Here is a 15,092-nt window from a genome sequence, read left to right as displayed (position 1 = left end):
GCTAGAAGTTTGATTATTCCTTTCTTGTCATCCATTTGTATTTATTTATATTAAGCATAATTTAAAATAAGTGGTTACTTATGCCTTAACCTACCAACATGTTCAAAAAAGTTTAATTTGCCCTAGATTTTTGAAACTCTTTTAATTTCTCAAATACACGGGGTCATTTTTGGAAACATGACGCGCAGCCAGACCCTACCTATGCTGTTTGTGTGGGAATCTTAGCCTTGGAATGAATGCCTCTGGAGCTGGGGCCACAGACCTTGAACTTCCCTCTTGGCCCATCCTCCGCTTTGCACTGGTGCCAACGACAGTAAAGGGAGGATATTTAAGGGGCAGCAGGAAAGGTAGGGGAGTGTATTGCCAAATCACCCTCCTTCACCCCTGCCCTGCCTCACGGAGGTTTCAAGGGGCCATCCCTGCTCCCCGCTCACTCACTCCCATCCTGTTCTGCTCCCTCCCCTTCCCGAGCCTTCTGCGTTTCTGTAACGCTGGATGGAAAGTCACTTATGCGGAGTCCTCTCAGAAACACCAGGCAAAGTGACCAACTGCTTGCTGAGGCTGAGTCCCCACAGGCAGAGAACTCCTCCGATCTCCCCGCCGGGGTGTAGCAGGGAGACTCTCTCTCTGAGTTCAGATTATTGGCCCTTTGCGTCTCTACCACAGTTTCCCTTTTCAGAGCCCTGAGAGTTTGAACACGCTTTGGGGGACACGCCAAGAAGTTAACACCCACTTGGAATATGGCTGACATGGGGGAGGTATTACTATATTTCCCAATAAGTCAACACACATACATCTGAGATTCTAGAGCATGACTTTTATTTGGGAGCTCTCTGTAATACACAGAAAAGGAGGCCACTTTAAACCATCCAAGGACCTGTTCAATTGCTTCTGAAAATCCTTTATCCAATGCATGCACACCTTAAACAACTGCACTTTCTGATGTTTCCTGGTTTTTCTAGAATTGTAGATACTGGAACGGAGCCCTCATCTAGAGGAATTTGAAAACCTCATGTTCTTTTGAGAAATGTTTTTTCCAGGCAAATCCTTAATGTCCCTCTTCCTCTATGTTTGAAATGTCTATCCCTCAGCTATATAAAAAGCCGCCTCCAATTTAGATTTTTTTAAATAGGCTTTAACCTGGAAAAAGATAGTTTTAGCTTGTTCCACATAAAATCTTGATGGGAAACAAGTTCCCTAAATATTTATATAGCAAAGAGTTCCCTTAAAAAGTCTGATTTTAGGGATGCCTGGCCGGCTCAAGGAGTATGTGACTCAATCTCGGGGTCACGAGTTTGAGCCCCATGTTGGGTGTAGAGATTACCTCAATTCAATAAAAAATTTTTAAAAGCCTGATTTTAAAAATGATTTACAATAAACAGTAATTCTTGTTTCCTTTTGTTCATGCAAATCTCAAACCTGCTCCTAAGGTACAGCTGACCTCCAGTTGTAGATTTTAAAACATGCAAGGTTTTATTTAATATATAATATATATATTTGTGTTTTCTTAATGTTGTGAATATTGACACATCAACCCATCTGAAGGGGCTGTTTTCTTGTGACGACGAAAGCTTCAAGAAAACGTTGGCTCTGCCCACCGTCATCACTCTGTCCTCCAGCCTGACACTCTCCTTTGTGTTTCTGCTTAGATCTTGCTCTTTCTGGAAGCTTCTAAGGAAACATTCTATGTCCAACTTCTGGTTTAATTCTGCCAAAGGGTTTTAAAGGCTAAGTACTAGGGCTTTCAGAATACTTCACAGTAGGTGTTCCAGAAAAAAAGTGATTAATCATGACTACAATTAAGATTCCGAACGAATACTTTCTGTGCTCAAAACTCTCGGGGAGAATATGCCATCAAAAGACCCCACTAGGGGCACCAGGATGGGAGGAGTGTGCAGCTCTTGGTCGTGGGGTCGTAAGTTCGAGCCCCACGTTGGGTGTAGAGATTATGTAAAAATAAAAATCTTTTTTTTTTTTTTGAAGACCCCGCTAATCAGCAGGACTGATGTCAGCGATGCCAACATTGACCTGCTGGGAAACACTGGCTCGTAACCTGCTTTTCGGGAAAATGTACATTTCGGTAATTTTGATATGAAAGGTAGACTCTCAAGGAACGAGAAGACACAAGGGACAGAGGCACCTCGGAGCCCAGCAGACAGCCGCACCCTGCGAAGCATCAACGGTGCACAGTTCACTCTGGAAAATCACATCATTTCCAAGTCTAGTAATGCAGATTTATATTTCCCCAGAAGTCCTTTCACATTCACTAACTGGAAAAGTTTAAATATTCAAAAGGGACAATAAATTACATGGAACGTAGAATCTATGCCAAACATGCGACATTTTAAGAGTGACATTTAAACGGTATGACTTAGCCCTCAAAAGTAATTTTCTTACCATTATTACAACTGGAAGACAAACATACCATATGTTACTCTTTAGATTTTTGTTTTACAGTATGTTCTTGTCAATGGGACACTTCAAGATGTGTAATCCTGACAGAAAAGCATTTAAAAAACATGTACCATGGAAGACAAGAAAGCACTGAAAACGCTCCTGTCCTTTAGGTGGTGTGGAGATGGGAAATGTCATCATAAAAACTCTGACTGACTCTACTCTCCCGGGAGCTCTGTGTCACCGGTGGTTCACACTCACGTCTGCTGTCACTTAAACGGGACTCTTAAAACAACTTCGGGTTTTAAATGAACATTTTATCCCTAAGTGAGCGCTGCGCCCACTTCCGCTTCCAGTGTTCGTTTTCGTGAATATCTTCTGAAGTTTCCTGGGGGGGTGGGCTCTGGGTAACTTAGAGACAGTCAGAGCCACACCGTATGAAGGAAAACCTGCCTCCCCTAGGGCCACACACACTGCGCAGTCACCACAGCGAGTTGAACTGCTTTAGGGGTGAACGTAGAAATCAGAACCACCCCTAGGACACCGCAATTAGGGGCAGAGCCCTGCATGGGACATCTTGGAAGTAGATGCAGCCCCAGAAGGTAAAACAAGATGGTTCCTCAGCTACGTGTTCCAATTAGTCCTCGGACCTACTCAAGTCCCTCCGTGACAAGGCCATCTCAGCCTAGACCAAAGGCAACACTCTCCGTCTCTAACTCAGCCTGGTTCTGCCCACCGAACCCGGTGCACCTGAACAGTGTGGGGGAGGGGGGAGCGGGGAACCAAGACACTAAAACTGACCTCAGGGGTGAAGTTTAGGAGGTCGGGGAGCTGGAACCTGAGCACCTCTTGAACCCGAGCACCTCTTGAATACCACAGTGATCTCCGGCGGCCCCACAAGTTTGGGCTGTAGTTTTGGGAAATTATCAACTCTTCCCTTCCTTCAATCAAAAGAAAAGAAAGCCCCTTCAAAGGCTTTTGATGGTCATCGAAACCTGACTTCATTTATTTAAAAAATGAGTTTAGGTGTAAAAAACTCCAAGGAAAGAGAGTCCCTGCTAGCGACAGCTCGGGAATTTCCCGGGGACACCCACCATCCGTGGGGACCTCAGCCCCCACACTCCCAAGCTCTCCGCTCTCCACCCCCACCTCTCAGTCTGAGGGTAGTTAATACTGTACTTTCATCAAAGGCATCTTGCGTCTACACTGCACTCACTCTTGCCCCAACCATTCTACGTGCACTTACTCCTTAGCTCTTCCAAAACACTCCTTCTGAAGCAAGGTCCACTCTTACTGTTTCATCTATAAAGCAACACAGATGTTAAAACTCAGGTCTGTCTTTAATAAAAAAGTGCTTAAAACCACCCTATGCAATGGTTTTCCAACTCATTTCCAACCAATAAAATCGAACTCGTTTTGGTTTTTAAATAATACTGAATAATATAGTGAATCCAATTATTCTCTTGCGTTTTCAATCATGTGCCTTCATTCATTTCAGTACCTTAATGAGTTGAACTCTCATCTGGAAAAAATAGAAGGTACAAATATATAGAATTTTTTGGATAAAAAATTTTCTGAATATAAAAATGCTTTTCGTGTTTCAAAATAACACTTTTAGCTGCTTCTTGTAGTGCTGGGTTTGGTAACGAATCTGTGAAGTACCTTTAAAACTAACAAGAGATAGCATGGTTTTAAATACAAACTTACACAGGAACCAATCACACCTGCGGACCATCCTCCTAGAGTGTTACAGTTCCTCCACAAGAAAACCCCAAATACTTTAAGTCATAAAATAAAACTCCATTATCAAAAACTAGTTTAAGATAGAAATCTATGCGCCTTAATGATTGCCAGAGTTGCCCTGCAGAGCTTCAGTAAAACAGAGAATTGTCTGGAAAACACAACCTCCACAAAGTGTGCAAGTACCGCAAATGGGACAGCGCGGAGCAGGGCAAGGCCCGGGAACCAGTCCTTCTTCGGCGTCTCTGCGGCTCCAGCCCCCCGCCGCTCCTTCCATGCCCGTCAGTCTGTCCGTCACGCTCACGCCGTCTCTGGGGGCCCAGGGGCCCCAGGGAGTCGGAGTTAGGCAGCCCTTCATTTCACCGTCGACACTTCCACGGTGGACTGGTCCCCGGGACCAGCGTGGGGGCTCATATGAGCCTGGAGCTTTTCAGGAACTGAATGAGCACCCGGTACACGAACGTGTACTGGCAGAGGGTCTGCACCATCATCATCCTCTGTCGCCTCAGCATGTCCAGCACCCTGGGGATGTCCAGCACCTGCGTGGGGAGACAGCCGTGAGGGGAGGGCACTCCCCTGCAGAGAGCAGGGCGGCCGGCGCAGACATCTGGTCAGCAGACGGACTTCCTTGCTACCTCAGCGTGTTCTAGAAGAAACCCCTGGGAACTTGTTCAGAAAGAACTGTTAGACCGCTTTCCTTCCCCCGCCTTCAGCCCCGCCCACTGGGCCGCCCCCCCAAAAAGGACAGCAGTACCTCGTTGTGTTCCAGACAGGCGATCATGATCTCCGACAGGATGACGACGCCCGTCCTCCCCACCCCTGCGCTGCAGTGGACCAGCAGCGGAGGGTTGGGGCTCTTTGGTTCACTGGTGCTGTTTGTATGGCGTCGAACAGACTGGATCTCTTCGAGGTACGCTGTGAGATGTCAGAAACAGAAAAGTAATTTTACGGGTTAAGGCCCACCAAATTGACAATTTTCAGATTATCACCACGACTGGGAGGACTCTGGAGAAAGAACGCCGGTACCACAAACAGGCAGTGTGGTCTTGGGGGAGTCGCTGCCTCTGCCTGGGCTTCCGGTTTCTCATCTACAAAATCCAACGGAGGAGACGGTCTCTTGAGAGTCCGGTACGGCCGTCTACTTCCTACCAAGTTATACTTGAAACACTTCTGCAAAACCTCCACTGAACACGTACAACTGTTATTTTGGAGCAAGTCCAGGGGCACCTCGGTGGCTCGGTCGGTTAAGCATCCAACTCTCCATTTTGGCCTAGATCATGATCTCAGGGTGGTGAGTCTGAGCCCAGGGTCAGGCTCTACGGTTACAGCACAGAGCCTGCCTGGGATTCTCTCTCCCTCTCTCTGCCCCTCCCCTGCTCAGGCTCACGAGTGCTCGCTCTCTCTCGCTCTCTCTCTCTCTAACTAAGTAAATAAACATTTAAAGATAAAATAAAATAAGGGCGCCTGGGTGGCTCAGAAGAGCCGTGATCTCACGGTTCATGAGTTCGAGCCTCCCATCAGACTTTCCACTGTCGGCGCACAGCCAGCTTCCAATCCTCTGTCCCTTTCTTTCTCTGCCCCTTCCCCAGGCACTCTCTTTCTCTCTCATAAATAAATAAAATGTTTGAAAAGATAAATTAAAGTAAAACAATATAAAATAAAGCAAGTCCAAAGCTTCTATGAAACAACATAAAGAGAGTATTTCAGGAGCCCGAGTCTTCCTCTGTGTGGATGACTCAGGCAGAGGCTGTGCTGGGAATGAAGACACTTACAGAGAAATCCCTTGAGGTCGTCCGGACAGCCATGCTCAGGCCAGTCTGTGTACTGGAGATGCCAGACCGTCCTCTCCTGCCCTGTGAGCAGGTGCTTCATCTTCAAGCCCGTGGTGGCGTAGCAGCCGGAGTCCGTGCGGAAGCGGGTCGTGATCTTAAACCTCCCGTAGGTGACGGTGTTGTGCCTGGAACCAAGTCGTGGCCAATACCTGAAGCTCTTCTCCCTTCCGCCCTCCTGTTAAAGACAAGTTCGGCCAGGGGCGCCTGGTCGGTTTCGGCTCAGGCCATGATATCACGGTTCACGGGTTCACACCCCATGTCGGGCTCTGCACTGACAGCACAGAGCCTGCTTGGGATTCTCTCTCTCTCTCTCTGCCCTCTCCCCCACTCTCACTGTCAAAAACAAATAAATAAACATTCAAAAAAAAAAAAGACAAGTGCCATCAAAACCCGACACAAGATCCAGCAGCAAAGGCGCTCCCATCCGGGCAGCATGTCCGGCGAGCAGAACTGCCGTCCGGCCGCCGCCACCTCTCGGGGCCAGGGCTCCCCACAACCCCCAGGGACTCTTCCTGGAGGCTGAGGAAATCAACCAGGAGAAAGGAGGACTCACCTCCTCCGCGGTCACCATTGCTATGATGGCAATTCCCTGTTCCCACACCATCTGCCAAAAATCCTGGCAGGTGTTCTGTAACGGGCCCTGTGTGGCAATATAATCCCACTCAACTCCGCTGACGGAGACCTGAAATCAGAGAAGGTTTTCAAAATCACGTGGCACATATATGTACGTACGCACGCACGTGTGCATGTTTGGTCATGGTGCTACTAACAAATGAACGGACTAATTCAGAATAAAGACCCTTCTCTTATTCGTCTGCTTCCCCTTCTTAACACAATTCCCTGACTACGTTTATAAACCTTGGCACCCTGAATTCACATAACGGGCCTGCGACAATCTGCCTAACCTCTCAGACTCTGTTGTCATTTGTAAAATAAAAAGTATCACAAACCCTCACCTGGCAGGATTAGCTGAGTCAATACATAAGGTGCCTGCACATAATAAGTTCTCAGTAAATCATGGTTATTGCTGCTGTTACAGTTCTTCTTCTTATAAAAACTGTATCAACACAATAGGATCCTAAAACTGAAACAGTTTCCCCTCATGAAGTGCTAAACACATTGGGAAAAAAAATCAACAATGAAGCCAAAACTGAGGTTAAATGGTAGATTTCTAGAGAAGGAAAAATATTCCTGTTCCAAGTGGTCTCGCCTCTGAACGGAGGTCAAGATCACCCTCCGGAATGATACACAGTTACCATCGAAGACTGTGCCTCCTTGGGTACAGGCTAAGGGGAGGCGAACGTGATAACATAACCACTACACTACAGAAACGGTCCGGGCACAGGCTAAGGTAACACAGCGGCTGCTGGAACCGCAGTCAGGAGAGGTGGATCAGACCCCACACGCCCTGACATCCGGCGGCCACGGGGACCGTTTCCCAAGTGCCCGGTGTTGCTCTGCCCACACCCTCATAACTCCCGGCCACGTCCCCTCACTGAGCGCTCCCTCGCATGGTGGCAGGTGCCCTGGGACCTACTAGTCACCACGGCGAGTAGTTGTTTGCGGGGGGGGGGGGGGGGGGGGGGGGGGGGGGGGGGGGGGGGGGGGGGGGGGGGGGGGGTCTGATGGACAGCCTGTGGGGGAGGCATCGGCGCTTCTCTACTCAGAGGAAAGTACAGGAAGGTCCCAGGTCCCACGCGTGTTACGTGGCCCAGGAACTGTGAAGCTCAGGCACCTTCCCTCATTCCTCAGCCTGCGTCTGATTCTGAATGACGTGGCTCCGTTCTCAGGCACCCAGTCAGGAGACGGGAGGAGATATTCCACAGACCCGTGTACACAGTGCGTGCACAGATTCCCCAAGGGCGTCAAGGGTGCTGGCCTCTGCGGGCAGAACGTCGGGTCTCTTGTAAAATACTCCCAGGGGAAGGCTTTCATCAAGTATCACTTGTAAACGAAATAAAATGTGGGAAAGAAGAAAGAGGCCTGGCCATGGATCCTTCCTCCTTCACTCTCTATCAGGAAACTTCTCCATCCTGAAGTGCCAGAGTGGACCTCCAGCCAGAAGACAACAAGAGGCACAACGATGCAGGAGAGTGAGCGCCGACCAGCGGGGACCCCTCACTTGTCCCCATTCTAATGGGGGTACCGCTCCCCCAGCCAGACGGCATCACTCTGCAGCTAGGGAATGGTGGCTCTGCATCTCCCAGGAACAGAATGACGTAGAAAAGCGACAGGGAAGATGCAGAGAACAGCACCCTCACCAGGAAAAGCTTTGGCAACCCGGACATTCTTATCATGTAAGAATTAACGGATGTAGATGATCAGGAAAAATGAGAAATTCTGCCGCTCTGGAGAGAATTTGGGAGGCAGGAAGAGACCTTCAGATTTAGAAGAATAAAGTCCTAACGTCAGGCCAAGGGGTGCTCCCGGGGCCCTGGCTGAGTGCTCCCGGGGCCCTGGCAACATTGTTGGGGCCGAGCGACTCACCACCTGGTAAGGGCACATGTGGCCTGGGCTCTGGTAGTAAACACTCCCTGTCCAGCCGGGGTGAAGGCATTTCCCAGTTTATGGTATCATTGGTTACAATGGTTCAAAGTAGGCTGTTTTTAGAATATAGACACAAATATACTTATCATCATTCTTGTGATTTAACTCACAACCTCACGGCCCATGTCTGACCCTGCCTGTTCTGCTCACCTTAATATGAGACGCATTGATGTAACCGGTATTGTTTTCTTTAGTTGGGACCAGCTCCACTCGGGCATCGTCATAGGGAAGGACATCTTGGAACCGGTTTCTTTCTGCATTTTCAGGGAGTCGTGCTGTTGCGCATTCCCCATCAACTAGCCGCTTTTTAAGAATTTTTTCGTATTCTGTGAATACCATTCCCTGTTCTAGCCGCTGTTCCAGAATTTTACACTGTAAAACGGAATATGTGGAATGAGAGCAGTCACACGTCCACACTGCATTCTGACGGCACATATGAAGACTTGTTTTCTGCTTCAAGTCTAGCATTAACTAATACAGAAAACTCTAGGTGAAACCAAAGCTAACTTTTTAACAAGCTAAACTATTTAACAATAGGAATTAAAATAACAAATGAGGGGCACCTGGGTGGCTCAGTTGGTTGAGCGTCTTGATTTCAGCTCAGGTCATGATCTCATGGTTTGTGAGTCTGAGCCCCTTGTTGAGCTCTGGGTTGCCAGCGCGGAGCCTACTTGGGATTCTGTCTCCACCTCTCTCTGCTCCTCCCCCCCAAGATAAATAAACTTTTTTTTAATGTTTATTTATTTTTGAGAGATAGAGAGAGGGAGAGAGAGAGAGAGAGCATGGGGGATGGGGAAGAGAGAGAGAGACACAGAATCTAAAACAGGCTCCAGGTTCTGAGCTGTCAGTACAGAGCCCGACTTGGGGCTCAAACTCTGAATGGTAAGATCATCACCTGAGCTAAAGTTGGACACTCAACTGACTGAGCCACCCAGGTGCCCAACAAATGAAACAACAAATGAAATCATCTTGTTGGTAAGAAGCAGAATGCAGAGTTCTGTTTAAAGGTGAAAAGTGGCCTAAGATAATTTGTTGAATTCGTTTTCTCTAAATCTACGGTCAATTCTTTGACTCCTAGGAGACAGAAAATTCCCCCAGAGAACAGTAAACCCTAGAGTAGAAGAACCTATTCCAAGCCCTGTGAACAAACGCTTCAGTGTTCTAATCTATGATACATAAGAACTGAAAAAAAGGAATAAATATTCAAAATTATCTCCATGGTCCAGATGTAAGCAAATGAATTTTTTTTTAGTTAGCATTAATTCATGCCTGTCTGATTTTGGTATTATAAAAAAAACCTGAGCGCAAATATATCTTGGTCACAAAGAAAGCCATGAAACATCCACTAACTGTTTACTCTTGAGATACATTTTCAGCGCAACCAAAGCAGTTAGCATCTCCCGTGCACTCGTATATACTGGTAGGTCTCCTCTCATTTAAAGCCATCGAATATCAAGACTGCTGTAGATGGCTGGGAGAAGGTCAAGAGCAACATTCGGAAACAAACAAAATCAACATTTACTCTAAAGTCATCTGTTAGATTTGCCTCAACAACACTCATTTGCGATGATTAAATGTATTCGAAAATTCGCTAGCATCTCCACAAGGCGCTCTGGCAGCATGTCACGGATGCTCCCAGAGGAGGCACCCCCGGCCCACAGTCCCGCACGTACCCTCTCGTCATTGGTGGCTCTGGCAGGCACTTCCTTCCCTTCATCCGGCAGAGGCAGTCGAGACAGGGAGAGTCCATTCAGGGCGGCCAGTTTGAGAGGACCAATTTTTTTTGCATCTATCCGGCTCTTTTTCATTCCCTATAAAAAATATTTGTATGTATATCTGAAATATACACAAACACAACCCCCTTGAAAAGAAATTTCAATGGACTGGAGGCTGGAAACAAAAGGAAGGAGTGATCAACCACAGGAGAGATCACACTCCCCACACGCTTGTGCATTTGTTTAACAAACATTGGGAGGCTCTGATAAGTCCTCCAGATACAACATTTTGAAATGCAACTGGTTTCAAGGCACTGTTGCAATGTGAGGTGAGGCTCCAGGCGGACAGCATTCCTTCCCAGGACTCCCAAATTTCAAAACATGACACACACACAAATCAGTGGCCATCCACAAAAAGGGTTTGAAAGGCAGTTGTGTGATTGCAATAGGCTTCTGTAATTTTTAAAATTACATATATATGTTAGTTCTTTAAATCATTCTGTAAAATTACATGTTTGCTGTGCTTGCTCTATTCTTTTTTGTATTTTTTTGATGTTTTATTTTTTGAGAGAGAGAAAAACAGAGTGCAAGCGGGGGAGGGGCAGGAGAGACGGAAACACAGAATCCAAAGCAGGCTCCAGGCTCTGAGCTGTCAGCACAGAGCCCGATGCAAGGACCGAACTCACAGACTGTGAGATCATGACCTGAGCAGAAGTCAGATTCTCAACCGACTGAGCCCCTCAGTCACCCCCGGCTCGCTCTATTCTATTCTATGTCCTGCTGCAGACTTGTGTGACTTGGGCTAATCCCTATGCCTCTCAGAATTGCACATTTTTAACCAGAAAGTAAAACAGGGCTGCCATCTCCATCGTGTCACACTGGGGCCAATGGGGTACAGGACAGGCCATCTGTCTCCTGAAAATGTGTGTTTCCTGAAGTGATTCTTAAAGTGATGCTCTGCCACTCCAAGGCAGACGAGCCCAGGACCGCCAGGTCTACGCGGACTTTCTACACCCCCTCGGAAGCCGTAACAGTTACAACATGGCCCTCGTTCGACAGAAATGGTTTTCTCACTCTGTCTCGCAAAGGAAATCAGCTTCACTCCAGCTCTACCCGCCTGGGAGGGAGACGGGGGAGGAGGAAGGCTAAAATGTCAGGATTCTGACTCGGGCCGGAAACCCCGGGATGCTGCTGTTGAACAACTGGGGGGGGGGGGGGGGGGGGGGGGGGGGGGGGGGGGGGGGGGGGGGGGGGGGGGGGTGGGGGAAGGGGCTGTGGCTTGTAAAGTCTGCCAGTTTGCATGGTGAAATGCTCCCAGCGCGGCCAAGTTCAAGCTGCCAACGAAAAGGCAAGTGGCTCACAAGACTCCTGAAAACCCAAGCCCACTCTCGGCAGCCGGTACGGGTTGGCTCCAGCTCGTCTCTGCCTGACACTGAGCCAGAAGGGCCCACCGCACCATATGCTGGATAACACTGCCTGCCTGCAAGGTCAGTTCTAAAGCTAGTATTTGAAGAAGGGTGCGTTGGTCTAAACTGGGCCTGCCCTCCGAGCACAGACACGCAGTGCTGGGGGCACAGCCACGCAAGGTTCACGTGAGAGCCGCCACCCCGGGCTGGAGGAAGATCCGTCCCTAGCCGTGGGAGCACTCCAACCAGCCCACTTGTTTTCAGATAACAATCCAGCTCCTGGAGGCGGAGACGGGTGGAGAACTCCAGAATGTTTCTGCCTGTCTGCAATTTAGTTCATGGTTTTTAATATTAATACTAAACTCCTGTGACCTCAATTCTCATTAGGATGTGAACTAAATTTGCTAGAACGATGAAGGCAGTGGCAACCCCATGTTACTATGAAGAGTCTCAGGGGTTTAGCAGGGGCTGGAGTTTGTCAGTTCCTGGGAAGTCAGTATGATGCCACCTTCCAGTAATAAGCTAATTGTGACTGAGCATTTTCTGTGCTCCAGGACCTCACGGGGTCCCACAACTCTCGGCGGTCAGTTTGAGTTACAAGTGAGAAAAATCAGAGAGAAGCAGCAGCGTGCCCAAGGTCACATAGCTGCCTCTTTATATATGGTAATCAGTGTCAGAACAATAAAACACTAAAGTCAGTTATGCTCCATCACAGACTTTAGAAAGCATTTTTCATGCCTAACCTACTGTGGGACTTAGCGGGCAGAGCAGAGGTGACTGTACCCATGCTACAGATGGAGAAGACGAGGTTCCGATGCTGCCAGGTCCAGCCCACTGGGCAGAGAACTAGTAAACGAGAGGGTCTAGCCTCAGACTCAAGTTCTTCTACTCTTAGGTCCTATACCTTTCCCTCAAGCCACAGCTGCCAAACTCAGTTACCCCAAAGAAGGGGAGCAACAGTATCATCCAATCACAAAACTGTACTAATACCGTGGGTCTTAAAAGTCAAAGCGGGAGGGGCGCCTGGGTGGCTCAGTTGGTTAGGGGTCTGACTTTGGCTCAGGTCATGATCTCTTGGTTGGTGAGTTCAAGCCCCACATTAGGCTCTGTGCTGACAGCTCAGAGCCTGGAGCCTGCTTCGAACTGTGTCTCCCTCTCTCTTTGTCCCTCCTCCAGTTGTGTCTCTCTCTCTCTCTCTCTCTCTCTCTCTCTCAAAAAAATAAACATAAAAGAAAATGATGGAAAATTCTTGATATAATTAGGGAAAGAGAATTAACTGTGAAAGGACCCTGTCCAGCTGGCTCAGGGACTCCACACCCAGTCCCCACCCTAAATCACTGATCATGAGCCCTTACTTTCCACTCCAGGTGACCTGAGATATTGGTCTTTACCGTTCAGGTAGGTAAGAATGTAATCTTAAAAAAATTAAAACTAAACTTAAAATTCAAACCCCCAATTCATTAAAAGCAAACACACTTAAGTCCACAGCACTCTTGTTAAGTGGCTTCAGTCTACCTCTGCTAATCTACTTCATGTGCCCTGTAAAATTGTGTGGAGTGGATTTCCTTCTCTGTTTATGAAGATACTACTATACTTGTGCCGGATCCTGAAGTCTGAATATGCGAACTATCAGAGATGGGGGAGGAGTCCTAGCTGCTGGCACTGACAGGAACTGGGAGACAGGATGGACGGGCTAACTGTCACTTTAGCTAGATCCGAAAGCAGGGCCGGGGTGTGGGGGTGCAGGCAATGAGCAGTCAGAAGCCTGAGCAATGAAGCACGAGGACTTAGAGGCGCCTCGCTTCCGTGACAAAAGCACACCTGTGTGGCCACGGCTTGGGGACGCAAAAAGTTTCGGTGGAAAGAGAAAACAGCACGGCTTAGACAAACAATAACTACTTAATAAAATATCATATACAATATACCTCAGTGCAGAACAGCATAACAGATAAGAGAACAGGTTGCAGAAATAAGCATGGGGTTTAAAATTCCAGTTCAGGGGCACCTGGGTGGCTCAGTGGGTTAGGCGTCCGTCCGGCTTCAGCTCAGGTCTTGATCTCACAGTTCGTGAGTTTGAGCCTGGCATCAGGTTCTGTGCTTACAGCTCAGAGCCTAGAGCCTGCTTCAGATTCTGTGTGTGCGTTTCTCTCTCTCTGCACCCCTCCCCTGCTTGCACTCTCTCTCCCCCACTCATTAAAAAATAAGTAAATGTTTAAAAAAAAAATTGGTTTTAAATAAATAAATCAATAAAATTCCACTTCAGTCACCCACTAGCTGCGTAACCTTGGAAAAGTTACTAAACATCTCAGAGTCTGTTCTCTCTCCTGAAGGAACAATAGGCCTGTTGTAAATCAGAGGGGCCTTGACACATGGCAAATGCTCCGGGGATGGCAGCTAGAGATGATGTTATGCTCTTTTATATTTTGCCCCAAATAAGCAAGTGCTTAACTGCTGGTTCTTTGTTCTACTGAGTATCAAAGAGCTGCATTTTCTCCCAGGAACCTTACTGGGATTCTCAGTTCACTTAATCTTTCTTTTAAAGAGACCTGGAGCTTTTGGGGCGCCTGGGTGGCACAGTCAGGTAAGTGTCTGACTTTTGGTTTCAGCTCAGGTCATGATCTCACATTTGTGGGTTCGAGCCTAGCATGGTGTTCCAAGCTGACAATGCGGAGCCTGCTTGGGCTATTCTATTTCTCTCTCCTCTTCCCTGCTCCCTCACACTCTCAAAATAAATAAACTTCCTAAAAAAATTTTTTTAAATAATAAAAATAAAGAGACCTGGAGCATTCAAGTACCTTATCTTGACAAACTGCCGCCCTTCCAACTCCAGGATCACTCTGCGGCCCTCCGGGATCACCGCCTGGCGATTCAGGCAGGAACCACACACTCGGACATCAGTGACACTTTCCAAGGATGCTGCTCTCTGACACCACTGCCGAAATCCGCACAGGGTTTCAATCAAGTGGCTAACAAAGCAACCTGGCCTAAAGCCGGTGGAAGCTTAACTTCTTTTTCCTTAAAGCTGCATTCATTGGCCAAACCTTTCATTTATTCTTTCCTTTCCATTCCAGAGACTCCCGTGTTACCTTTTCACTTCACGTAATTATCTCCAGCGAAACTACTAAAATTCTAACCAATGCCCGTTATTTCCCTAGATAATCAAACTCAAAAGTGTTCCAAATAGGTCACAAATAGCGCATGGGGGTGGAGGGTAGTGGGGGCATGAGAAGAGCTCCAAGAGACAAAAGCCGAACCCCCAGGAGTCAGAGTCAAGGACAGGACCCGGCCACACATTCGGCTTACCCCTAGTGGCGGGAGGCCTTCCACGACGTTCTTCCTCCCGGAGAGGAGATCCGACACCGGCCGCTGCCTCAGGGAGTCCCTCCGGGCTCGGTAGCGCCCCGACGTGGTGAGATCGGACTCGGACATGGAGGGCGTGAGCAGCCCCTCTCTGCGGG

The 15,092-nt window shown here is 48.0% G+C and overlaps 1 protein-coding gene across 2 annotated transcripts; it reads right to left on the bottom strand.

Annotated features, from left to right (window-relative positions):
* Positions 1 to 797: 797 nt before the first annotated feature.
* On the bottom strand, positions 798 to 15,055 carry LOC115302115 (tyrosine-protein phosphatase non-receptor type 21). 2 transcript variants are annotated; one of them, XR_003913424.1, is made up of 8 exons: positions 14,938 to 15,016; positions 10,187 to 10,324; positions 8,664 to 8,885; positions 6,520 to 6,648; positions 5,907 to 6,141; positions 4,889 to 5,049; positions 4,321 to 4,673; positions 798 to 3,916 (listed from the first exon to the last, which is right to left on the bottom strand). XR_003913424.1 is itself a non-coding variant. In XM_029952114.1 (7 exons), exons 2-7 carry the CDS (start codon positions 10,319 to 10,321, stop codon positions 4,545 to 4,547), a joined length of 1,011 nt encoding a protein of 336 aa, XP_029807974.1. In that variant the 5' UTR covers positions 10,322 to 10,324; positions 14,938 to 15,055; the 3' UTR covers positions 798 to 4,544. The 2 variants fall into 2 exon arrangements, 1 of the variants encoding a protein (XP_029807974.1); XM_029952114.1 differs by having other exon boundaries at positions 798 to 4,673; positions 14,938 to 15,055.
* Between the last annotated feature and the right edge of the window lie 37 nt (positions 15,056 to 15,092).

The sequence above is a fragment of the Suricata suricatta genome, chromosome 9 (genome assembly GCF_006229205.1).
Source record: "Suricata suricatta isolate VVHF042 chromosome 9, meerkat_22Aug2017_6uvM2_HiC, whole genome shotgun sequence".
NCBI lineage: Eukaryota > Metazoa > Chordata > Mammalia > Carnivora > Herpestidae > Suricata > Suricata suricatta.
The sequence above is the reverse complement of the archived record's forward strand: the minus strand, read 5'-3'. Positions and strand labels throughout refer to the sequence as shown.